Consider the following 27247-nt stretch of genomic DNA (forward strand, 5'->3'; position numbering starts at 1 on the left):
AGCGAAGACACTGAATAAATTACAAAAAAGCCACCGTTGCTCGTGGTCTGAATCTTCTTGGTTTCTGCTATAAGGTGGTGGTGGTGGTACGAGAAAAGCAGCGGGGAGGGTGCGCCAGACAGCGTGGGATGGAGCAGAATCCAGGTGAGGAACATCTGATTCTTTTTCCTCGCCCTGCAGGGACTCCACACTATCCAAGCCACACTGCCTCGCATTCCCCTCAGCCCTTTTTGTGTGTTTGTGGATGCGTGTGTGTGAGAAAGCAGACACGTGGTGGAAACCAGCAGGGCCTTGTTTCCTCTGGTTGCTGCTCAACCAGAAGCAAAATATTCCACAGTTCTAACTGGATACTGTGAAGTCCAAAAGCGGTCAGCAATGTGAATCATGTCCATTGAAACACTGCAAGCGGTGTACTTATAACGACAGTAGGCCTTGTAGATTTGTAATATATTTTGTTTTGTTTCTTTATTTGTAGTGCTCTTCACAAGTGAGAAAAAGATTTTTTTTTAATGATTTTTCTGTCTGTTTTTTTAATTTTTTTTTTTGTGATTTTTTTTTTGTTGTTTGCTTTTTGTAGTAAAGAAGGGTTGTATTTAGAGGCCAGTAGCTAGAGATCCAACCAGTGGAGCTCATGAAGCACTACCTGGCCTTAAGGCCACCATCCGAGGGAGGTTGGGAAAATTATTATTCACCCAGCCTCCGGAAATGTAATGTACCAGCAGGCAAAAAACAGTTCTTCATGTAGTACAAAAACCAACAAAATGAAATGAACCCAAAAAAAGGAGGAAAATAAAAGGTAAAAACGAAACAAAAATAATTTCTTAAATTCTAGTGCCATAGCTTTTTTTGTTGTTTCTATTTTTGTTGTTCATAACAAAGAGAGAGAGAGAGATTCTACTTATCCGTCTGACACATGCATCCTCATGTGGTCGTTGAAATGCTCAATTTGGTCAAACTTAGCTGGACAGACAGAGCAGACGTACGTGGTCCCCTCCGTGCAGGCCACCACGCCGGCGGGGACAGCCCTCGCGCCGGCGCCGGTGGCTCCGGGCGTGCCGTTGGTGGCACTGTGCAGAGCCACATGCCTCTCCAGCAGGGTCTTGTGGGAGAACTTCTTCTTGCAGATGTAGCACTCGTAGGACTTCTCCCCGCGGTGGAGACGCATGTGCACGTTAAGGGAGCTCTTCTGGGTGAAGCGCTTGTTGCAGATACTGCACTGGTAGGCCCTCACGCCAGTGTGTGTCACCATGTGTTTGATTAGGTAATCCTTTAAAGAGAAGGAGCGCCAACAGATGCTGCATTGGTGTGGCTTCTCACCTGCCCATTACCAACGAGAGAGAGACAGAGAGAAACAAAAAAAGAGAAATCATAAAATTAAACTACTTGGGTAGAACTCTTTGCAATAAACTATCGATAAGTCTCATGGGGGTCTTTGGAGAGGTGCTATGGCTAACCAAGAGTAAGTCTGTTAATCAATGTGTTTTGACACACAGCATTTTTTGCAACCAGAGGTTTCAAAATGCTTTACAAAGGGGGCTGTAAGAATTCCTTATTCACATACAGAAAAAAGGAGCTCAGGTGATTTCTTCAAGTTCACATAGTAGAAAGACAGGACTAGACAAAGACAGGAGTAGAGTTAAAAGGTCCTGGCATCTACACCCAGTTTCAATGGCACAGCCTCTCCTGTCTGTGCTCCTGCCTTGCTCCTCATGCTCATTTCTAGACAGGAAGGTCTCAGCTATGCTACGTCACCTTTCACTTCTTCCATTTCCTTACTGGCATGCAATAAAAACAGGGACAAATCAGTGATTACCAGACAGCTGACCTGGGCCAGACTCATTTCAGTCAAATTGCTTTCAATTTCTCAGGAGAGGAGTGACAGAGATTGTCAGAGGAATCCAACACTTTATAACAGGTTTACATTTGTTGCTCCCTTTTCTGGTCAAATGCCATAGCTGAAAGCATGTACAAGGAGTGCTGGAAAAGGGAACCTCAGGACACAATTGCCTAGACCAGCCAGCACTACGCTAAGAGATAAACTTCCAATGTAAAACACAGGAAACTTGAATGATTTGCCTGCCAATAAAACACCTTATGAGGTAAACTAGAGATAAAACACACAATCTTCCACATTGCCTTGTGTGCCCAGGACTGTTGTAAAACTTACTATGGAAACTTGTATAACTGAACTCTGATTATGTTTATACAAACTATCAACTACAAGGATGAACTGGGAAAAATACTTAGCTGAGCACATATGACTGTTTTTTTCAGACTACTCTTAAATCCTCCTCATGCTCAGAGTTCTAAAAGATAAGGCACAGTCTAATGTTTCACGGTATCAAGCACTGTTTTCATGATATGCTGCTGAACTGGTAATGTAGATAACAACCAACACCCTGAATGCCCCATCAAAAGCTACTTTTTAATTTGCTTTCTGAATCACTTGTGGTATATTTCATGTGTGGAATTCATCATCTCCAAAGCTGTTAGGGATAGACATGGTACCATAACTCTGTGAGAATCAAAATGATCCTCTGTTTCAATGATTGAGAAAATTATTTTCCTGTGGTTATTCTGCAATTTCCCCTCTTTTTTTTTATTCCACAGACATCCTGCTTCCCTCTTTTTACAGTCTGTTTGGCACTGTTTTAAATCCTGAAGAGTCAATCTTCAGGGACCAAGACATGCCTGTGGTAATATATAATTCACTCATTGTATAGTGAGATTACCATATGCTACTTATACTCAATTTTAAGAGGAGATAATTAAAATGGATTAGATGTGAAAGACCTACTTTTTTATCTCCCCATGTCTCTGTTTCTTTTTATTTCATGGTTTGCATGTATGATGGCGACATCCATGAATGAAATTCACTTGCTCCTCTTCCTTGCACTCGTGAGGAGTTTGCCCTTACTTGGTGAAAGACACTTGCTCAAAACACTAAATCCTTACTTTCCTGATGCTTTGTCACACACAGTGCTGTGTTGTGTGTAGACAGGCCAATACGCTTGACACGTGATGTGGAAAATGACAGTGTCAGTTAGAATAACGTCTGATTAATTTACAAGAGACTGACTCTATTTATGGAGCTCATTTTTGCCTTGGGCAATATATGTCCCAGAGTTTGTAATAATTTTGTCTCATCCACCCTAGACCCTGTTAAGACTGTGCTATAAAAACACCTTAATTTTTGCCTGCTTATGTTTCTAAGATACACTGGGTTGTGGCTTTTAATCTTGGCTTCAAAGCCTTCCTGGGATTTCTCCTCTCCAAAGAATTGCAAAACTTTAGTTTTCCTTTTTTGTATGCAAATTTTTTGTGCTTCCTAAGTGAGCACTGTAGATTCTTTACTCTTGTGATACTTCTTTTTCAAGTCAAAGAAACTCTGCTCAGTGAATTGAATGTGCATGTTCTTCCTCTTGCTTCTTTATTTTGTATTTGGCTGTTATTAGACAGCAATGTGGGATGATTAGAACAATAGAATCATAGCATATCCTGAGTTGGGAGGGGGAAGAAGCAATGTCAGCACTTGGCCATGGTCCCCTTTTCCAGGCCCTGTGCTCCTGGTGATGTAGACTCTGTGGCTCTTCAGATCCTGACCATAGTGGATGCTTGGTGCTGAGGTCATAGAATCACAGAATCCTGAGTTGGAAGGTACTCCCAAGGATCATCAAAGTCCTTCTCCTGGCCCTGCACAGCACCATCCCAAGAATCTCACCATGAGCCCAAGACGATTATCCAAGAGCTTCTCAAACTGCCAGATTTGGTGCTGTGACCATTTCCCTGGGGAACATCTTCCAGTGCCCAACAACCCCAACCACAGGGTGAAGAACCTTTTCCTAACACCTAATCTAAACCTACCCTGAGACAGGTTCATGCCATTCCCTTGTGTCCTATCACTGGACAAGAGAGAAGAGGTCAGTTCCTGCCCCTGCACTTCACCTCATGAGGAAGCTGTAGGTCACAATGAGGTCTCCCCTCAAACTTTTCCAGGGTGTACAAGGCAAGTGACCTCAGCCACTCCTCAAAAGACTTCCCCTCATCCTATCACCAGATTACAAAGGTGGGGAGGCAGCAGTGTTGGTGCTCTGCGGTGATCCCCTTGGCATATCTTTTGCAGCCTTTAATCCAGTATTAATCACAGTGTGATATATGGGAAAAGGCAATGGTGCCTTATAAAGTACAGATACTGCATACAGTCTAGCACTGTATTTCCACAACGTTGTGGGATATATTAAGGTGAGTGTGCACAGAACATGGAAAAATAGCAATCTCTAACATGTTTGCACCCATGTGAAAGAAGAAAAGGAGGTTGGTTTCTCTTGCATGGAAAGCTACATCAGACTTTCGTAGTTTTCTGAAGCATAAAAACATACAGAGATATAGAGGCCTTTAAATTACTGAATTCTGATTTATGATTAGACTCTTCCATGACTTCTCTTGTGAGCCCTCCAAACAGAAAGATTAATTCAAACATCTGCATCTCCCAAACCTCTGATTTTTTCTGTGAATCTTCTCCAGAGCCACTTTGCCTTGCTTCTTTAACACGGCTAAGGAAAAGTCACCCTGACATTGGGAACAGTTGCTTCCCTTCTATTTTTTGTAATGATCCTGTCCAGCACTAGACAAGGCAGCAGACAGACTTTCTCTGAGGCTGCACACATAAAGATTATTTTCAGGAGGGTTTTCTGAAGCCTAGCTCTCTCTTGGTCAAGGTGAAATTATCCTCCCAGGAGCCAGTTAGCTCCTAAATGAATTTTGAAATGATTCCTCTACCCAAATGCCACCACAGTTCATATTTTAGGGCATTCTCAGACCCACACAAATAAAATATTAATTCATGATTCAAGATGCCTATCAATTTCCTTGGTTGGTATTATTTGTAGTAGCTAAGAATGTTTTAGATAGGTCTTCCAGTACTATTCTTTATCTGACTCCAAAACTGAAATGCAGTGGTGGGGGAAATAAAGTACCTAATCTCAGTGAAGTTATTTGTAAAAAAGTCTTTTTAGCTTTTAGAACAAGGATGCAAGCAGATATATTTGACTGTGTTCTGAAGGGGATATTTTTCTGAATACCAACACTATCTATGTAGCATTTTAGCTACTCATCCACAACAGAGAGATGGAGAACATAAACAGACACCAAGGTAATCTTGGGATTCAGGACTCTTGATACTTGCAATTATACATTTTGTACCAGTCCTGAGAAGTTGATCTTTTTGTACATGCACATGTACAGGTCTGCCACAGATGTCTAGAGGAGTTTTTCATTAAAGTGATAAATACAGGTAAAATGAAGTTAAAAGTTTACATGTACACATGGAATTGAAATCTGTTGCATCCAATAGAGAGGCATGACCTACATTCCTCTTATACTTTGGGCAATTTTTCCAGGTTCTTCTCCATGTATCACAAAGCCAGCATTTGTTTTAAGATCTGATGTTAACAAAGCTACTGCTTGGTGAAAGAAATACTTACTCTTTCTCTAAACTAGAATTTCTCTCCAACAGCAGAAGGAGCCAAGGGCTAAAGCAAGCAAAACAGTCCTGAACCCATGATGACTTCTCCATGTAAAATACATACATATCCTTGCTTTGAAGTCTCATAACTTGGCAAAGCTAGAAAAGACAGTTTTGTCTCAGTGGCAAATATGGTTACCTATGTTATCTCAATAGACCATAAACCACATACTAAAGCAGCTGCAGTTTTAAACAGAAAGGTGCTGATGTTGTGTTCCATTGTGTTCCACATATATTCTTTCAATATTTTCCCACTGAACCCAATGTTTCTGTACTCACAGCTAGTGACACCTCTTACTTACCAAGAGACAAGGGATTATAGCAATCAGCTTCAGTGAAGTACAGAAAGACTTTCTGACAAAACTCCAGATTTACTTTCTTATGGTAGTATGTGAGATCTAGAAAATATGTGTCAGTGTGTGTAACATCCAGGCCTGGACCTACTGCTGCAGCTACACCAGTAATGAATTTGCCCTAACCTCACCACTGCCTGAGCTTAACATCTCCCCACCCATAGCTGTAAAATCTATGTGGAGGGGGGTTTAAGCTTTCTTAGTAGATATAGATTTTCTTATAACCTATTAGTTTCCCCTCTTCCACTTAATGTTGCCATGGTCAAGGTACCATGAATGCTCACCGTTTCCTTGGATGGATGCAAGACATATTTTACTCCAAGTGAAATGAGCCTGTTTCTGCACCATGCACAGTTAGGCCCCCGTTTGGGATCTGTATGTTTCTGCAGGGACTCAACTTCAGCGCAGTAAGGCCAGGAAGTGTTCAGCAACACCAGCTCCCTGGATAAGCCCTCCCTCCTGTTTGTGCTGAAGGCTGGCAGGTTGGCAAACAGAATCTAAATCCATGGCTGGGAAGGACTTTCTGTGGCTCCACATGCAAGCCAAAGGGAAGTACTCTTACCTGTGTGTACAAACATGTGCTTGACGTAGTTCTGTTTGGCGGTGAAAGTCTTGTTACAGAGAGTGCACTCGTAAGGCTTTTTTTCGCCTTGCCCACCCCCTGTGCTGTGGCCCGCAGACTGGGCCAGGGGCTGTGGGGCTGGCAGCTGGGCAGTAAAGGTTGACAGGCCGGGCTGGGACACTGTCACAAACTGTGTCTGTTGGCCAGCTAAAGGCTGGGGCAGGCTGAAGAGAAAAGGCTTAGGGCCGCTGCCAGCAGACTGCGTGGTGAAAAGGGCAGGCAGGTAGGTGTTGCCAGCTGTGCCAATGACCTGAGTGTTGCTGGTCAGAGTCAGTGGCATCCTCAGATTGCTGGTGAGGGTTTCTGTCTGGCGTAAGTAGATCTGTGTGGTTGGCAATGGTTGGGCAACAGATGTGTTGACAGAAGGCTGCAAAGCCCCCTTTTCGGTGCTGTTATTGACTGTGAGCACTTTGCTGTCCATTTCAATGTCATTGCTTCTCTCTGGTGAGGAAGAGTTGGCATCTACATGTTGCTGCTGCTGCTGCGGCTGAGTGCCGTCAGCAGGGACATCATTTTGATCTGTTTGAGAAGGTTCTTGCTGCCCATCCCGGCCCAGGCCAGCCATAAACTGCTGCTCCATAGAATCAGGCTCGGTGCCAATGGAGGAACTGACACCCGAGTCAAAACTCTCCCCTTTGGGCTCGCTCTCAGTGCCTTCTGCTTGGTCGGTGTCCTCAGTGCATTCCTCAGACTCGTTGCGCTCAAGGATCTGCACCCTCTGTTGGCCGTAGTAGTCATAGTCATCCTCCATCTCCTGTTTAATATGGATGTTGCCCATCAGGGTTTGGATTCGGACAGGGCGGGGTTGCTTCCGGCAGTGTGTGGTCTCTGGAGTGGTGGAGAGGTACCGCTCCATCTGCTGCGACCGTTCGTGGATCCGGGTAATCCAGCTGGGGTCTTCTATGTGATGGTCCCTGGGGAGTCCCAGGGCTGTCTCATGGTGGCTGACCACAGCTCCACTGTAAAAGGAGCGCTCCCCACTGCCATTTTGCATGGAACAGGCATAGAGGGCTGAATAGATCCTGTCCACACTGTGCTGTGAATGGCTCTGCAGGTAGCCAGACTCTGTGTCAGTGCTCTGCCCCGAGGTGCCTGATTCAGGTGTTCCCCTGGGTGTCTCTTGGCCAGAATCCTGAATCACCGGGTAGACATCTCCCACATTTTGTGAGACAATCCTTGTGCACTCATCAATCACAGTCTTGATCTGCAGGATGCTGGCGGCGGTGAGGATTTGGAGGGCCTCTGACTGTGAGACCCGCAGCACCCCGCTGTACATGAAGTCAATGAGCTTTTGCACGGACTGGACCGACACCACCGAGGGGATCTCGATGTCGCTGTAGCCCAGCAGCAGCTTGTCCTGGAAGAAGGGGCTGCCAGCCGCCAGCACGCAGCGGTGGGCGCGCAGCATGCTCCCGTGGATGCGGACCGTCACGTCACAGAAGTGGCCACGGTTGCGCTGCTCGTTGAGGGTCTCGAGCACAGAATTGCTGAAGTTGTGAAGGTTGATGCTATGAATGCGCTCTGTCATCCCCTTGCAACTGATGTTACCTGGAGCAAAGCAGGTGACAAAAGCAAACAAAAAAAAGAACAGAATGAGTCTTGTCCTCTGCAGGGCCACAGTGAGAGCGCTGGCAAAGGTAACTTCCCACTATGTAAACAAAACTGATTGCACTGGAGAAACCACACACAGAGGCATCAGTAAAAACACATCATTTTTGTAAGGCTACAAGTAAACTTGACTACTCATTTCCAGAAGCTCAAGTCCTGAATTTTTGGACAAAGCCCAATTAAGACAGGTGTAGCTGGACCTAGATTCTAATCACACTCCTGGGTCTTGGACTTCCTATCAGTTTATCTGGCTTTAAAAAGCTTAGAGCCAGCCAATTGTAAACACTGAGCACATGGATTAAAGCTGGATTTTATGCTTTGGATTGGACCTATGCCAGAAGAGATCAGAATCTGTAATGACCCTAAGTTGTTAATGCAAATGGTATATATGAAAATATGATTTCAATCTAGATTGGTATTTTAAGGAATTTAGATCCTGTGTTTCACAGTACAATTACTTGTATCAAAAAACCCTGGCAGTCACTTTGTAAAATCCAAATCTGGTTCAAGATTTAGGCTGTAAATGTTCCTAAAATCCCACGCAGAATTTTGTCTGGGGTTGTGGTTTAGAACATTTGCTACCCAATAGTGACAAACAGTTCTCTGAAAGAACCCAAAGCAAAAAGTTAACATGAGCTGTACCCTTCATTTTTAGCATATCCCAAGTTCTGACTTGCACCAGAATGCCATCATACAAAAACAAATGTTCTCCTGCTGTTATTTACTTGACAGAAACTAGAAAATTACAGACATTTACTCCAAGGAAGATTTTGTCTTAGTTTGGCTGAATAATCTAAATAGAGAACAGTTTAGAAAAGCATTTAACCAGTTTGGATGCAAACTCAACATAATCTTCAAAATTTTTACAAGTAACTGAAAAGAAATTTCTTGATTTACAAATCCACTGTTCCCTATCTTCATTTTCCTTGCTTTGGTTTCAGTGCTTTCCCATTTCCTTTCCTGTTCTTTACCAAATTTTCATCTATTTAGATTTTGACAGGCAGAAACTATGGTTTCACCTTCTAATTATGAAGAATCAACAGCCCCTTGAATGGTAAACAAATAAACCACTATTAATAACTTTTTTCTTTAAGCATTTGTAGTACATATATCATCTTGGTTTCTAGAAAATTAGACAAAGTAATGCTTAATCACCACTAGTATTACAGGCATTTTGTCTTGAATACTCCCACCAAAGGTCTAACCACTCTTGCCACAATAACTTGGTAATGTGCGAGCATTCAAAAATAGAAGTTGGTAAGTGTGAGTAAATGAAACTAGTGTATTGTCACTGTCTGACAAATGTACAGAGAAAATAAATAACAGTGAAAGCAGCTGAAAGGCATACACATGCCTTTTAGCCCAGCAATGTCTCCCTGCTGCTCCCTAAGGAGTGCTTTACATCTCACCCACAGGCAGTAGAACACTACTCACTGCAATTTGCAGGCAAATGTGGCATCTTCCCTGCTCTGCATTCTTCTCCCCATTTATCCACTACCAACGGCTCAAGCACCCTCTGTTCTGGTGGTTCAAAGAGAAACCACCTTGGACACAAACAGTTATTTTAATTCTCTGAAGCAGCTGATGATTAAAGGGAAGCGCAAAGGTCAGGAACTGGAAATGGGGCCAGGCTGTCTGAAGAAGTCTCATGTTAACAAATGTAAACCAACCTATACCAGAAGGTTACTAATTTCCATGTGTGATTAGCACACAGAGGGGGTGCTCACATAGCAGAAACAAGGAGGAAATCACTAAGACCCTGACGGAGGTTGTGAAACACATCTGTCTTGTTCATAAGCTTAGCCAGGAAACCTGAGCTTCTTTCTCTGATGGGACTGACTATAGGACTAGAAAAACATCTTAGAAAGTGGGACACTGCAAAGGCATTGCAACTATTATGACACAAAATAATGTAGAGAAGAGATGTATCTCCTCCTCCTTCCTGATAGAGTAATTCTTCCAGAGGCCCCCAGGGCAGTTCCAGATGCTTAACATCTGTCAAACATGTCAGATCACACAAGAATCCAAAATGTATTTACACACATAGTCAGAATCTTTGGCAAAAGCTTTTTACCGGTGGGGCAACAGAAAGGTGGAAAATTATTGATAAATAGGTGACATCTCTTTTCAAGACTTACTATATGCCATAGCAAGTGACTGTACAGCTACCCATTTATCTCCATCTATCTTTGAACAGTATCAGTGACTTCCTGGTTTGCTCCTAGGTAGGACTCACTCTCACAGAAACATGTTTCTCTGTTTAGCTTTGTCAAATGAGGTATTTGATAATAAGAAGAAATGTGCAGCAGTCTAACCAAATAACCCAAAAATCCTACCTTGACCATGCCCAATGTGGAATATTCTACACATACCAGAGATACTACAGACAGGTCACTCGATTCGAGAAAAGAAACCTACTTTGTTACTATGCTCCTTGGCAGATAAAATTAATTTTGTGAGCAGAACTCTGAAAAATGCATCCTCGGGACAACTCCCTTCTAGAAAGGTGTGATATGCATCATGAGACTGGAAGACTTCCAGGGAAAGGGAATTCTGCCACTTACCCACAAATCATGCATAGAAAGGAGGAAAGGCACGGTTCATCAATAAGTTTCAAGAGCCCTTCTCAAGTCCTGGCTGTGGGAATCAAGAATCATGTAGCCACAGTGTACTTGGTCCTTAGCTAACTTAAACCAGACAGTTGAAGTTGATCCGGGCTACAAAAAAGAGGTTTGTATGCATTTGTAAGAGTGATGTGAATAGTTCACCTATAAGAACTGATCTAGGATGCTCCTTGGGGTGTAGGAGCTGGTCTGAAAGCCAACTGAGTCACCTCATAAATGGTATTATTTTTTGTTGCTATTAGAGTCTGCCCTTGAAAAGATCCTCTTATTGTTGGAACATCTACCACTTCTTCAGCTGAGAAGCAACTGAAATTTACTCCTTGAGGATAAAAGAAGGGTGGCTGGAAGAGATACACAATAAATTGTAAAAAAAAGCTAATATAGATTTTGAGGATGATTTTTCTAGGCCACCTTCCTTGACATTCAACACTGTAAACCATATCTATCCTAAGTCCAGGAAACCAAGTAAGTTGCGTAAGTGTCAGGAACACTACTACACAAGCCACATCAGTATAAAGAGCAGTTTCAACAAATTCCAGAGACTGGTCTGTAGAAAATCCTGCTGTCCAATGCAGATCCTTTCCCTCTGCAGGAAACTGGGTCCAGATCTGGTTTTGTGGTTGACCCCTACTTTATGCTGTCTAAGCTGAAAGTTCAAAGGTGATGTTGCCCACAAAACTCAGACTTGCCAATACAGGTTTGATTCTAAGTAAATGCCACATTCTGACAAAGACTCCTAGAGCCTTGGACAAGCCAGCGTGTGTCAGCTCCTCACAAGGCCCAGCTGCACACACACACACTCACCTACTCGTCAAGGCACAGAATGCCCAGCTCAGGAAAAAGACTCCTGTCTAGGGCTCTTCTCAGGCCTGCCACTCTTTTAAACTCGAGACAGTGGGAAACTTTCTGTGAAATTCAAGTGGTCTTTGTTAAGTACTCCCTTTTTTTTTTTTTTTGTCCAGTAAACATGATGTAGAGATCCCAATGGACTTATTCTGAGAAAGTTTTGTAAAATGGTTTTGTCCCCTTTCTGTGAAGCAAGTTCTGATTGGAGGGGTATTCACAAACCATATAGGAAAGAATGGGTGTGAAAATGCAAAGGCCATTCTTACCCAGATGGGCAATGAATAGGCATTTGCCAGTTAAAAAAAAAAAAAAAAGGCAGGAAAAAAAGAAAGGAAAAAAGCCCAGACAACTGCACAGATTATGCACATTTGAAATCCTCCTGGGATACAATTTGAAGCTGGCATGGCATAAAGGTGAAACATATTACTGTGCAACTTTGAAAAAAGCTTCATTTGCCCGTATGCAAATGTACCGATTAAACTGTCAGGCTATTCACAGAAACATGCATGGAATTCATCCTCAACTAGTAAGAAGGAGCACAACGTGGATGGGAAAGGAAAAAACTTTTGTTGTGTAATACATGACTGAATGCTTAGATTAGTGTTTCCCTGAATCTCATCCACCCCTCCTGCTGACTTTTATGCTATGGGCATTCAAAAGAAAGTAGGTTTTACCATGACAATAACAATGACAAGCTCTCCAAGTACAGTACCAAAGGGGAAAACAATGGCAGAAGGAAACAGCAGGCAGTGGACTCCTGGAAGATGCTATAGAAAACATGGAAATATAGCAGTGAGGTACATCAAGCATAGCTTGAGGCAGTTTTCTGTTTGCCAGAATTACCATACATAGACCTACATAAAGCTAGAAAGTTATGGCTCAAAATGTTGATTTTTTTTGTTTATCAAAACCATAAAAAATTACCCCCAGAAAACACATAATGTAGTAGAACCAAAAAGATGTACAGAATACCAAACACTGCAGGCCATATGCAAATGGCTACGTTGTACACTTGAAAATGCATTTTGCAAGGTTTTGTTCTGTACAGCCACTAGATGTCCCTTTCTGCAAAGCCAATTCCTGAAAGGCTTAATGCTCATAACTGAAGGATATCAGAGAATTTGATGTTCTCTAGTGTCTTTTAAAATCACGGTACCTCAAAGCTCATTGCACAGTAATGACTACTATTTCTAGAAACACAGTGGTGATGAACCCATCACAGTTACTGCAACTCAGCAGTAGCTCAGCACCTCAGCACAGCATTCACCTGAAGCAAAACGGCCTAGGATGCTGGAATCCAAGCTTTTTTGGAAACTTACTGTGTGCTCTTTCACAGGAATGACTAGTAGAGTGAAACCCAAAGGCTGTGTCTTGCTTTCATACTTCTGGGGAATAGAGAATAATTGTTCTATATCCTTGAATACTGGTGGGCTTGCTGAGACAGATATAGATTTAGTTTTTGCCTGAATCTTCTGCAGAATAATTTACAAAATTGTCTGGCAAAACATCTCACTGATGTTTCAGACAAGATCAACTATCTTGGTATTTTTGCCTAGTTTGTCTTTCTGACAATCTTCCCAAGCCTTGCATTGAGAAAAATGCACACTTTGAGAGATGGTGGAAAAGCTGGAGACATTGTATCTTGTACAGAATATGGTCTCTTTGTGTTCTTATTATCAGAATGACAAGTGTTTCCCTAGTTGTGAGAACATCCTGGGCTAGGACAAAGATGTAGAAGTTAGGGTTGGTAGATTGTCTTCCTACTTCTGGAACTTGAGCACTTTTCTGTGCATCAGTAATCCAGCCACTAGTTCCTGGGAGCACAACAAACCTAAGAACTTGCTGCTGCTGGGAACAAGCAGTATCATCTAGTCCTTACTCTCTTCCTCTATCATGCGTGGTTTTGGAAATCTTTAATCCTTGGTCCCCACACCAACTGCTGGACGGCCTCCTGTTTGTACCAAACGGATGCATCATGTTCCTCAGACTGCCATTTAGACTACTATTTTTCCTCATGTGGGAATAATTTACCTACACTATATCTTCAGAAATTTGTCTACCAGGTTTGCAAAAACAGCACTGTGGATTTTCCCTCCCTCACCACACAGACAGTCTATTATTTTTCTGTCAAGAGAGATTTCTTAGTATTAACTTTGGAACTGATTACTCAATCCCTTTCCCTAACAGACAGGGAGAGCTATTGACCATTTCCCTCTTTACAGCACTCCCTCATATCCTGGAAAGTGCCTTTATCTTTTCTTCTTTAGAACTGTCTTTTCTAGAAAATACAAACTCAGGTATCCAAATCATCCTCATTGGTTATAGGTATTCTCCTCCTTCTTATCTTCTTCCATCTTCTCTCCAGCTTGACTTTCTTGCACATAAAATGCAGCCCAAACATAGACAAAGTACTCTAGCTGAGGGAGGTGAATGAAGAGTTGCCTATACATCATTGTCTATGATACTCTTTAAAGACCTTACAGAATAAATAAGCCCAAGCAAAGAAAGCCCTGTTATCCAAACAGATCTTCCTCAAGAAAGATGTATGTGAGTAAAGAATCCTTATGTTGGAATGAAGATCTCAACTTTTTCATAAGCACAACAGTTCAGTCAAAATACAGCATGTCCACCATAACATGTGAAAGCTACTACAGCCCCACAATTTCCACAGGAAGTTCTCATGTCCATGCATCGGTGTCTTCTATTCCAAACTTTGCACCTCAACAACCATGAGTGCTTTCTTCAGCTTCAATGACCTGATTTATCCCAACTAGTAAGACTTTACCCTCTGTTGTTATCAAGTTAGTTACTATAAAACTGAATTAACAGAGCAAAAATTCCTATCTGGTGTTTCCATGCCCAACATTAGTCCTGCATCAGGTTCCAACTCTCTGGGACCAATTTAGTGGAGTAACATTTCTTCTACTCAAGGAAGTGACCAGAATTCAAATGCTGAAAACCTGGTAATGTGTGACTTCTCAGTACATCTCTAAGATGCTGCAGAGAGCAATTCAGCCACGCCTGCTCAGACTGATTCCTCTGAATATTTGGCCTCATTTTAAACAGGGGCCTGCAAGAGGAAAAGCCTCTATGGAGTTTCAGGAACACAGAAGAACATTTGTATCCTCAGCAGGAGATCTGACCAGGAGTAGCCCTTGCTTTCTGTTGCTTTAAAGGTTTGCTGGAGTTTGCACCCAATCATCTGCTTTAACATCTTGAAAATCAGTATCTCCTTCTATAATATCTATCCAAAACAAACACCAGATGACACTACACAAATTGCCCTAACCCTACCAGATTGTTGTTAGAATCAAAATATGTAGCAGTCTACATTTAACAGGAAGTACTGTATTTTTACCAGCACAACATCTATTAATGTGTCAGTAATACACTCTATGGAAGGAAGAATCACTGTGTTCTGAAAGCTGTCAAACTTCTCTAAATTTTGCAGCTAATAACTACATTTGTTTGAAAGACAGAAATGCATGCACACACAAACACAACCTCACTCTCCAAGGAGAAAACACACCAAGGAGATGGCAAATAAGAAAGAGTTTGCTTAAACTTTTTTTCCGGAGACTTTTTCTGCAGACTAGAGAATGCTCAGCAAATTTCCTATGCATGATTTATTCAGTTAATTGCCCTGTCCTTTTTCGCATTTACCGAATGATGAGATATCCATTTTACACACAACTGAAGACTAAACCATAGGTGTTCTGTACATAAAATGGCTTCTATACCCAGTGGACATAAATCCCCAGTGTCAAGCACAGAAGTCTCTATTTCAGCCTCCAGGCTTGGAGGGCAGGCAGAGAGTTACCTTCCTGTGCTTTCCCTGACACACCTCAGGAGGTGTCCATCGGCACTAATCCTGTTTGCTCTGAAAACCACGGTGGCAATGTCTGTGTCGCAGTTTGCTCCACAACTGGAACAGGGATGGCATCATGCACCCAATCCTGCAGGACTGCCTCAAGGAATTGTAATAGATAGTTTTGCAGCCTTGGATAAAGAATACTACAGAAATATCAAGAATTAATTCCACAAGTGTCTTCAAATTTTATTCTCTAGGCGTACAGAAAACCTAGTTTTCTTCTCAAAGTACTCTAGTGCCTTAATTCTTCCATTCCTCTTTAGGGTTAGCATCCTACTTATAATTGTAAATCACCAGGTGAAAACTGGCTCCAATTCATAGCAGTGTAGTGACCAAAGTCAGTGTTACAGTACATTCAGCTATTTTTAATTTGAGAAGTATTACATTTTGAGACAGGATATTTACTTTCTCCACTTTCAATCCGATTTGTATACTTGCTGTTTTAGAAATTCTAAAGACACTTTGAAGAATGCGTAGACAAAAGCCATTTTTTTATTCCCAGGCACATACTTGGGGTCCAGTCAAATATACAGACTGTGGCCATATCACTTCAAGGGTGTTAATTCTCATGCCCCCTTCAGTTGTAATCTATTTATGCTAGTGAAATATAAGTTTGCCAAATAGCATTTCAATGCACTTTTTTATAAAATGTAAAGGAGAGAAAACTTCAGAACTGCCCTCTTAAAACAGGAAACAGAGAAAACAACGTCTCCACATGATGGCACCATTTCCTAGGAAGAGAAACAATGCCGAGCTCATCCCTTCTTCAGCAGGGAACATTTTCATGTGGTACATGAAATCTGTTTCAGCTGCACTCTCTTGCTCCCAGAGAGCTCATGCATGATCCTGCCAAGCCTCAGCATAGTCCAACTGTTTTAACTGGCTTTAAGTTTAAGGCAGTTTGGCTCTTTAAAAATCTAGATGCATCTATTGCTCGTTTTCCTTCCCAGTGTCAGGTGCTCTTACTTGGAGTGCATGTTTCACTGGTGGACCCACAGCAAACGAGTCACTGAGCAGGGAAAGGGGGAGATGGGCCAGCAATGCTGGTGTGAGCACTTCCTACTCCAAAAAAGGTTAGGAGGAAGCCTCTTGGAAAAAAAAAAATCTTTGGAAAACATAGACCAACAAGGTGGTTTGTTTTGCTTTTCTATGGCCCAGATTAAAATATTACTCTAGTTGTTAAGAATACCTCTACCTGCTTTAAAGGCTTTTGTTTAAATCCTAGTAGTGTATTTCAGACTGAATCCCCATAAGGAAAGTGGATAATGATTACTTTTGATTGTCTTACTGTGGGAGCCTGTATAAACTTATATCCTGTCTCAGAAATCTTGTTTAGGGAGAAGAAGGGCCTGGGGTTGAAGGTGGGAGCTGTGTCTGGAGAAAGAATGAATTAGAAGGCTAATAGCTGCAAATATATTAAAACATGTCTACAAAAGAGACAACTGCTATTCCGCGAACTCCTTCATGTTCACCCTGCATTGTTAGGTGTTCCCCCAGGCAGAAAGACAAGGAAAAAAAGCGTATCAACCTGAGTGTGGTTAAATAGAGCAAGCCTGAAAGCTTGTAGGCTTTGGTTAAAAGGAAAATATAGATTAAAACCTCTTAAGGTAATTACTCGTTTAGAAGGTTCCCATTCAAGCTAGAATCCTCTACAGGGAATGTGTGTTAGGAAAAGGGTGCTGTCAGAGTTTTGTGGGAGAGCCTGTGGAAGAGCACTGCTGATTCCCTCCATGATTCCAGAGAAAAGCCTTTCAGTGTAGAAGATTTGGTTCTGGTCACAGAACTACGGTTGATGGGAGAAACAAGGGATGGATGGAAAATTGTAAATGCCAGTCCTCAGGGCTGAGAAAAGATTCTTTTATCTCATCCAGTGCCTGTGCCTCAGCCCTGAGTAGAGGAAAGATATCACATGAAAATGCTAGATCTTATTTGGTTGTTTTTCCCATTTGTCTTTTTTATCTGCTAGTGAAAGGGTAATTGTTAACTAATACAAATCGGTACTTTGGTGAATATTTCAACTTAGAAATATCGTGAGACACATATACTGTTTTGGACTGTGGCTTCTTTATTTTGAATTTATGGGATGACTGTTCAGGCCTGCTTATAGTTCAGATTTAAATATCAGTGGGAAATAGAACATGCTCATGCCTACAATACTGAAGGCCACAGGAATCTTTCTGTCCTCAGTGAGATCTCTTCAGTCTCTGGGAACAGACTTATTTCCAAAATCACCTACTTAGCTTTGATAGGAATTGAAATGCATGGCAGAACATTTGAAACTAATAAATCAAGGGAATAAGCAAGAGCACAGCTTTCCTGGGTGGTTTGACACCATCAGATGGAACTCCAGCATTAAACATACATTGTCAGTTCCAGTGCTTCCCCCACTCCCTGGGGAAAAGGCCCCAGAATTACCTGTATACACAAGCATTCAGACACCAACAGGTGATACTGGGCATGGGAGTTATTTCTCAAGTCTGCCTTCAGGCACATTCTACCCTCTATTCCTCCAAAAACACTAGAGATAGCATCTGGGAGTTTGACTTTTGAATACAGGGAATATGTCCTGTTTTGAAAGGTAGCACAGGATCAAAGCACAAGGTATCCTTGTTAAAACTGACATTGTTGCCCACACAGGCATGAAACTACGAGAAGTCCCTTTCTCTGTTTTTATTTCCTGTATCATACCCCTTTTCACACAAAAATTGCTACTTTGTGAGTTTCTTCCTCTATCCGTGTAACATCAATAAATTACATGTTATCACTCCTATCATCTAGTTATAAAGAGCCTTTCAAGATTTTTAATAGATGCACAATATTGCTACACTTACATTTTCACTGGTTAAGAACGCAAAAATAGCTGCTGTGAGATTACTCTTAATTTATACTACTTCCCTCTCGTGGGTTTTCAGAAAGAAGCGTTTCACCACATGTCACAGATGGATACAGAGTATATACTGCACACCCCAGCCAGGCAGAGATCCTTTCAGAGTTTAACACAACAAAGCTGCAATGAGTAGGGGTTCTAGGATTTGTTTCTCTCTTCTTCATAGGTGCGGTTAATTCCTCAAGGAGGTATTTGTGTTGACAGATTCTTGAATTCTCATTGTACTCTATTTTCTGAATGGTAGATACATGAGACTCTCTCTTATGTTATTTTAGCCTTGTGAATGACTCCGTGGACAATGAAAACAGCCGCAACAAATATAAATGAAGAGATGGCACAATGGCATCCCCTCTAGAACCAACAGCACTTGGTGTCCTCGGGAATTCAAATGCACAGCGCCAGCCAGAACAGCCGCTATGGTCTCCACGCACCGGGATGCCAGGGAAACAGCCTGATGCAAATGAACCTCTGTGACATTCTGATGGCTTACAAATGACTCTCACCCATGGAGCAGATCAAACACCACATTGCTTGTGAACACGATTTTACCCCGCAACACCTCTAGCACACTTTATAAACATTAGTAGGTGGTATTAAACAATCCCTTGGTTTTAGGTTTCAGGTTCTCTCCCACTAGCATGTTAAGGCTTTAGTTGGAGAGAAGGTTCAAGTGAAAGAGCTCCCTTTGTTCGGTTGTTCAATGGAGAACAATGCAAGAACTGTTTTGGTTTCCTCTAATTTGAATACTCGTTTGGCCATACCTTGTTCTAAAGTTACTGAGGGGGATCACAGCACAAAGATTACATGGCTACTCTACCACAGGTAAACAAAAGAAAGTGACTGTGGAAGCTTAGAGAAGAGCAAAAAGCTCCAACGCTAAATGGATCACAGTGGTGAAAAGGAGCAGGAGGAGACCAAGTATGTTTCTACACCTGTAACTCTGAAGCTGTGTAGCTGCAACAAACCAGGCCACTCCTACACCAGTCAATGGTTCTCAATGCAAGGAAGGCGTCGCCCCACAGCACACAAGGGACTAACCAGGAGAGATGCAAGCACTGAGCTGCACAGCATTTTAACAACCCACAGTACGACAAAAGGAGATGGAGATGCAGCTGCTTTAGTTTCCTTCCACGCAGGAGTCACCTGTCAAACACTGAAGTACTCCTCTGAAGACCGTATTAGGGAAATGGCACATCTGGTTTAATTTTCTCACCCAGTTAAGACAGAGGAGATGACAGCAGTAGCATGTATGGTTAAGACATGAAATAACAATGATTGGCATGATTATGTTTGATATCCTTCAAGCAGATCGCAAAATGACAGTTTTGGTATGTGCAACTTTGAGAACAACTATTGAAAGGAAAAAAAGAAGAGGAAGTTAGTCAGAAAGGGTCTGAAAGGAAAAGATAAGGAAGTAAAATCTGTAAGAACAGTAGGGAGGTGGCCTTAATAATACTTTAATAGAGTCCATATGCATATCCAAGGGCAACAAAAGAAAAATGAGGAAGTAGAAAATGCTACAATGGTTAAATAACAAGGTATAAGAGTTCATTAAAGCTGAAAATTTATTCTTCCAAACATGGAAATCATGCCTAAGTGACATTAATAGAACTGAGCATAAACTGTAGCAGACTAGATGTAAAACAAAGATTAGGTAGGGCAAAGAGGAAATTTAAAGAAAACTCAGTAAAAGCATAAAGACAAACACTGTAATAAAACATTATTTAAACATATCAGACAGAGAAAGTTAACAGAACAATGACTGGTATCTATGAAGTGCTGCAGACTATGTGGATTGATAGATTAGGTAGGCAAGTAGTAGTGTCAGTGTGTTAACAAGACTACTATCTATGATAGCAGTAAAGGTAATCAAAGAAGTTACAGAAACTCTACGTGGAATTGACATTATTAGTTCATTTTCAAGATGGAATATGATGGAAGAAGGTAAGCCAGCTCAAGGGGAGAAGAGGAAAGCACTGCTACGGAGACTTATTAAAAAATCCCAAACTGAAGCAAACACAAGCCCCCCACACAAAAAACCCCAAACAAAATCCCAAATACTGAAAAAAGTACTAGAACATCTTGATACACTGAACAGTGACAGATATTTGCACATATTCATCAGTCTCTCATTTAATGAGTGAAGCAACTGAAATATATACAAAAGAAGGATTTACTGAAGACTGTAAACATAAAGAACAATAATTAAAATCTTGGAGGGGGCTGACTCTGAAGACATGACCAAGTAAACTCAGAAACAGACTGCAGACATCTTAATGGACAGTTGGAGTGTGTCTGACTGGCTGCAGCATGACTTACAAAGAGAAACACTGCAGCATTACCAACTCAGTCACCTCAAGAATGGAGGCTATGGAACTGTAAAGACTAGTGAGTCTTATCCTTTTCCCTGGTGTTTAGAAAGGACAGATACACTGTAGAAATATCTTCAAGATGTCCCCTGAAATCATGGGAGTTAGGAGCATGCACGACAATTTTAAACCAAAGCTGGGACTCTGCATGTTATCACTGACAGTTCTTAAAATGGAGAGCAATAAGGAAAGCACTGAACACCATAACCTAACGCCAAGACAGTATTACAGGGGCATCAAACAACAGAATCAATATTCAGGCTAATTAGACAAATTTTAAAAGGCATCTATGTGTTACAAATATAAGTGGTTTATGCATCAGTGAAAGTTGGGCTCCACAGTTGCTTCTGCAAACATACTCACTTTGTGACTGAAGTACCATATGCTATTAGTCATTTCTCAAGAGACAAAATGCCCGAGAGACCAACCTGACAAAACTCACTTAGTGCACCAATTAGAATATAGAGACCAGTTCCTAGCACTAGTACATTTTTCACTGCCAGTTCTTCAGAGTGTTGTGATGGCTTTTTCAAGAGGTAGGGTGAGCTCAGCTTATGGTTTTGCATACCTGTACTTGTACCTACTTTTGTCTCTACACAATTCAAGCAACACATATCTGCTTCTATGAAAACACAAGATAACCCTGACTGATATTTCTTCGATAATTTTACAAACAAAAATACAAGTGCACAGGACAGAGAAATCACTTAAAACTACTAAAAAGAGAAGCAGTTACTAAACAAAATTTCAAACGTTCTACAAGATGAAAGCATAATTAAGTGTTGTGATATCAGGATTTTAGAACTATGGATATCCTTGCTTTCAGTTTAGCTTTCTACAGAAAAGGCCAGTATCATTATTATTATTATATCATCTAAAATAGATATTTAAACATACATCATTTCTTAGGTCACCAAAAACAACCTAAAAATATTCAGCATTAGCTAAGACATGCCAAACATAGATTAGCAAAAATACAGCTGAAATGACTATTGATATACTGCCTGACTCTCTGAACAAGAAAGCTGGTAGAATCAGGGTGCCTCTTGTCTTCGCTAAGAATGAAGACTACTTGAAAGCTCCAGAACAGTTTCTAGGGAATCACAGCCACAAATTTCCAGGGAGAGGGGGAAGACCATCACGGCATGTAACCATTCTTTTCCTGCCACAAAACCTCCAAGAGAAACCCAGGAAACCTAAAAGGTAAAGATGAGGCCAAACCACCTTCAGATCTACCCAGCCTCTATACTAGCCCCAGGCAAATCAAACTGGCAGATTCATGGGGAGGGAATGGTGGGTCCCTCTAGCTGCTCAAGAAAATGAAATCCCAGAGTTTCCATATTCCCTCTCAGTGCTCTGTGGAATTCAGGAATCTTGTGAGGTTCCCACTCTGTCTTTCCCTGTCATGCTGGAAGGCTAAGAAGCTACAAAAATCATCACTTAAAAGAAAAAAAGCAAATACTCTGCTTCAATGTTCTTGTACTTTGAAAGCTGAAAAATGCTGGAACTGGATCAAGCCATGGTACTTGAGCATGTAGGGGCAAAGAGTTCAGATATGGTCTGTCACTGACAGTGTTTATAAAGTACATTCTATTTAATGGAAAAAACCTCCCTGTCCCTTGCTAAAACTCAACTTTAGAAAGTCCTCCCTTATTTCGACAACCTGCCAATAACTGTTTAACAGAATTTAAAAAAATATTCATGCCTTACTTTTCTTCTCAACTCATTCCTTACCAGAATCTCAGGTCTCTGCAAGAATTCTGTGTTCTCTAAAATCATAAATACTGCTTCAGAAGTTTTTCCAGCGATTGTCCAACCTGCCTCTCAGTCCCATGGAAACTCTTTGCAAAGATGTTGCTTTTGTCTTGTCTGGAACAAATTCCTTCACAGATGGACCATCCAATGTCTAAGAATAACTCTTTTAACTCTCAATAGAGACAAAGAGATTCAGTTGCACTGTTCCCGTGGGATTCCTTTGAGTTTGGACACATCTGTTAAGATGCATACATCAGAGCCTGAATGAAGTTTTTGTCTGATTGTATCTTTGAGAACTCGTGAAAGTTTCTGCCAAAGTGATCTTATCTCTTGGCACTTGCAAAACATACAGTTATAGATGCTTTCTGAAAGGCTCCTGAAATAAGTGGCCTATGCAGACCAAACCAGTTTAAATACTGCCAGGTCCTGATGAACTTCCTCTCACAGAAATCTTTAGAAATTTTACCTTATTTATTTACCTTTACCTGTTCAGCCTTTGAACTACAACCTTATTACACACTTTATGCACTCTCTATCCATAAGCAAGGGAATATGTGAAAAAATGTGAATAGCACAAATCTCATTGCTTTCCTTTGCTTTTTTATAACTTTTCCAGAATCCTGTCCTTGCACCTTTCCTCTGGGTAAGCAGATAGATCTGTTTGTGACAGCTGAGTAGCTAGAGGTATAACTCAGCTGGAGTTCTATCAGCTCACTCTATCACTTAATTCCAAATTAATTCAAAGTGCTGTTTTTTATCTGCCAAGCCCTCCATGAAAAGAATTACCTCAGGAAGCACCTCTTCCTCTAACTTGTTTCTCCACTTGTATTACCTGAGTCAGCATTTCCCAAGACTAAAAGAGATGGGGCTGGACACAGTGCATCCTGTGTTCTGGATTTAGCTTCAAGGATTCATCTGTGCTGGAAGTACAGTGTTCTAACTCAGAAATCTAAGCCCCAGTCCTACAACTCCGAGGAATAATGCAATTTCATTTGGAATGAGGGTCACCAGAAGCAGCATGTAGAACACACTATGCTACAGAATGAAACCCTAAATTATGTTGTGCATCACATATGATTTTACCCAGGATTTTTTTTTTTTTTTTTTTTTTTTTTTTTTTTTTTTTTTTTTGCTAAGTATTCATATCAGTAAGACTGGCATTCAGACTATTGCTTTAGGCTTTCTTCACCTCTGCCTTTTACAGCTGAGGAGCAGATGGCTATCACAGAGTTTTTGTTTCCTATGCTTGGAAAAAAAATTGATCTGAATCATTCCAAAAAGCACCCTGATATTTTAAAGTAGATTGGCTTCTGAACATTTCTCATAATAATAAATATGTGGTGTTGTTTTCTGCCAAGCACTAGTGACTGTGCATGCAAAATGGTCAGTGAAGATTTCAAACTGATTTGAATAGGTTGTCCACAAAATCCAAGCCTTTTTTCTCCCCCAGATATATGAATGAGGCATTATGAAACCATCTGTACATCTGTGCATTTTTCTAAGAATTGATATATCCTACCATGCTGACTCTTTCTGGGTGTTTTGGTATTTTCAGAGAAAATTCCTCCCAAACTTCCTGTCTAACTCTAGTTTTAAAGTATTTTTGTATTATTTGCCATCTACTGGAAAACTCCCCAGCAGAATGAAGAGTATCCTTTGAAAATGAAGTATCTGCCCAGCTGTGGGGGTACAGGATAGTCTGGGCAAGGGAAGAGATGCAATGTGGTGCTGTCTAAAGGTAGAGGGAAGGACAGAAAGTCTTGCTGGCCCAAAGAAGAAAAGCATCACCATGGGTCCAAAAGTTGAGAGGAAGAAAGATATGGCAATGTAGCCCTGAGAGGAGGGGAAGAGAAGGACGAAGAAAGAGATTCTCGAGTGAGGGGGAAGAATCAATACAAATGACAGGGCACATCAGAGTTATGGAGAAAGCATTTGTAACTGCAGGGAAACCCATTTTTAATGTTGGGAGCCACAAAAATCAATCTTTTGTGTCCATGAACATATTCCAGCAGTAAGAATTGAGGCAATATTAAAAAAGAATATCATAAAACACGGTAGCAAGCTACTGTAAATATGTAGTAAATACTCATCATGTCTCATTTTAGTTTATGTGGGTTCTTGCTGTTTTGCAGGGGCATGCCAAACACTAATTATATGCATATCATCCCTAAGAAATACAGCCTGATAAAGGTCATAACCCATCATAAATAATTGTGAGATTTTCTGTTGGTTTCAAAGTACATGGAATCAGCTGGCACAGATCAATACCACAAGAGGTCTTACCATTTCCTGAATTTTTGCAGGACTCCAGTTATATTTGGGGAACTAAATTCCAACAATTGACAGGATAGGACAATGTTAATGCTGAAATTGCTGAAAAAAAATCCCCCACACTTTCAGTGTGAAAGGAGCATCTAACCTGGGCTGGCAGCTTATTCCTATTTATAGAATAATACAATTATTTAGGTTGGAAAAGACCTTTGACATAATCTTGTGACTTGGGGAGGTGACTTGGGGACATTAAAAACTCAGAGGTCTAAAAGACACTGTGCACAGAACAGGTAGAGCATGAACAGCTGCAGGCTCCACCTTCCCCTGCTGCCCTCTGCCAATATTCCTCACCCTGAACTTGGCCACCTCAGAAAGCAAAAGCAGGAGTTCATTCTCCCAGCTCCCTACAATCCCTGCTGGCCTCTGTCCTAAGGTTGCTTTCATGGGTTTCCATTTGTGCTGTCAAAAAAATCAGTGTGAGGTTTCAAATCCCATTTACTAATGAACTCTTTCATCTTTGTGAATGGGATAAAGGGATTCTTTGTTTGAAAATAAGGATTATTTTTTTCTTGTTGTTCTGCTCATTTTTTGCATCTTTTCACAAGCTTTTTCTTTTCAGAAAACATTACAAGACAAAACTGCACCCCAGTTTTAACAAAGAGCCTGACAACTCCAATTTGAAGAGAGTTCTTGTATACACTAAATTGCATGCTGCCTGCTGTTCAATTGTTTCATACCTCTTTCTTCTCCCCAAATCACCAGGTGAGATTTAGGAAAGTCTCCCCAATGTTTACCAGCTCTATTAAAATCAAGATCTCTAGCAGAAGCTCATAATGAATAAAGTCAGAAGCCAACAGGAATGAACTGCAGCTAAAGTGATTTTGATAGTGATGATCCCTATAACCAGACTGCTTCCAAGCTTGGCCCTGAGGCAGGATTTTTAAATTAAAAAAAGAAAAGGATACACATACTTTTTAATCTGATTTTTTATTGTCATGCCCTGATTTTTTTTTATAGGCTTTTGCAAAGTCTGGTTGGCTTCCGAGCTGTTGAAACCTGGTGTCATCATCCTTCTCCTTTTTCCCCATGTCTTGTAAATTTTACAATATCCTAAACCACTACAGAGGAGGTAAAAACTATATATTCTAAAACGAGTGAGTGATGAGATTCACATTACCCTGCACATTCTTGCCCCAAGAGACTTCTGGGCAAGGACCTCTGTGAAATGACAATGTTTTGAAGATGTGAAGGAGAGGTAAGATGACTTTCCAAAATCCAGTTTTAATAATTCCCTCCCTTATTTTTGTATTTTTTGGCAAAACAGAGAAGAACGTTCTCTAAAGGGCAATTAACCCATGCTGAGTAATGTGAAAGTGAATGCCCTCAAAACAAGGGCCTTGAAGCTGGTACAGACATACAGGTCTACAAAGATTTTCCAGACTCTCACAGACTGATCCTCTCCACAAAACATTCTCCTTTCTTCTTAGAAACTTTACAAAACTGGGCTGCAGAGCCAGGCACTTGTTTTCAGCACAGGCTGAAACCCCCTCAGTCAGGAAATGTGGTTGGGTAATGAGAAGCATGTGAGTACCTGGAGAGGAGCAACAGTTCTAGTTGTACAGAGACATGCTTGAGGGGGTCTTCCCTTTTTAGTTTGTAATAAGCAGCAACGTGACCTAACAACATGCTCTCAGCTTTCTCTGGCTCATCACATTCTCACAACCTTAACATAAAAATGTTCTGCTTTAGATGTTATTCCCAAAGAAGGGAAAAGGTAAGCCCTGAGGAAGTCCTGCTTATGACATTATGGGAAGAGCATCCAACTGGAAAACCTGGTGCACAGTAAGGGAGGTGTTTCCAAGAACCCCAGCAGCATGTTGGTGTACTCACAATCAGATGACCCTGTGTGTGCGTGCAGATTTGTTGGTGAATGTGGAGAGCGGATGAGGGCCGGGCTCACAGGAGGAACAGCTTCAAGGTTCAGGCAGGGAAGGCCCGGCTTGGCGCTGCATGCACTCGTCTGAGTAATCTCATTCTCCTCAGACGCCTTCTGGTTTTCAGCTGTCTTGGGTTTCTTCCTGAAAATAAACAAAGAGACCTTTGAAGGGACTGACTGCATATTTGGGAAAAGGCATTTTTAGAATCTGTTAAAGATAACTTTCTTCCCCCGCCACCACCCCCCTCTCGCCTCTCTTTTCCCTTACAGGGAAGGAGGCAGAGAAGACTTTCCTCCATACTTCTTGTTTGGAAACAAGCTGCTCCTTGTTTTGACTCTGATGCAATGGCCCTGAGACTGTGTTACAGCAAATAGGCCAAGCACGAAGCTCCTTATTCTGCTCCTACCGATGACATATAAAATGAAACTCGTCCCAGTAGTTTAGACAGTCAGAGCGCCGTTTGACAAATATTAACCAAGGCTGCAGCATTCTGAATAGAGAGAGTTATACAAAAATATAATAGAATTGCCTGAAAAGCAAACAAATATGCAAGTTTCCAGTTCAAGATGAATCAGTGCTG

The 27247-nt window shown here is 41.3% G+C and overlaps 1 protein-coding gene across 12 annotated transcripts in view; it reads right to left on the reverse strand.

Moving 5' to 3' along the window:
- Positions 1-497: 497 nt before the first annotated feature.
- ZBTB20 (zinc finger and BTB domain containing 20) overlaps positions 498-27247 on the reverse strand; it is a 472116-nt gene continuing 445366 nt past the window's right edge. For all 12 annotated transcript variants that reach the window (XM_063419871.1, XM_063419872.1, XM_063419867.1 and 9 more), the window contains 3 exons: positions 26621-26808; positions 6440-8047; positions 498-1317 (listed from right to left, as the gene is read on the reverse strand). In XM_063419871.1, the coding sequence (XP_063275941.1) occupies positions 899-1317; positions 6440-8027 (2007 nt within the window). In that variant the 5' untranslated portion in view covers positions 8028-8047; positions 26621-26808 and the 3' untranslated portion in view covers positions 498-898. The remainder of the gene's footprint in view (positions 1318-6439; positions 8048-26620; positions 26809-27247) is intronic.

This window comes from Prinia subflava, chromosome 28 (genome assembly GCF_021018805.1).
Source record: "Prinia subflava isolate CZ2003 ecotype Zambia chromosome 28, Cam_Psub_1.2, whole genome shotgun sequence".
In the NCBI taxonomy this organism is placed as follows: domain Eukaryota; kingdom Metazoa; phylum Chordata; class Aves; order Passeriformes; family Cisticolidae; genus Prinia; species Prinia subflava.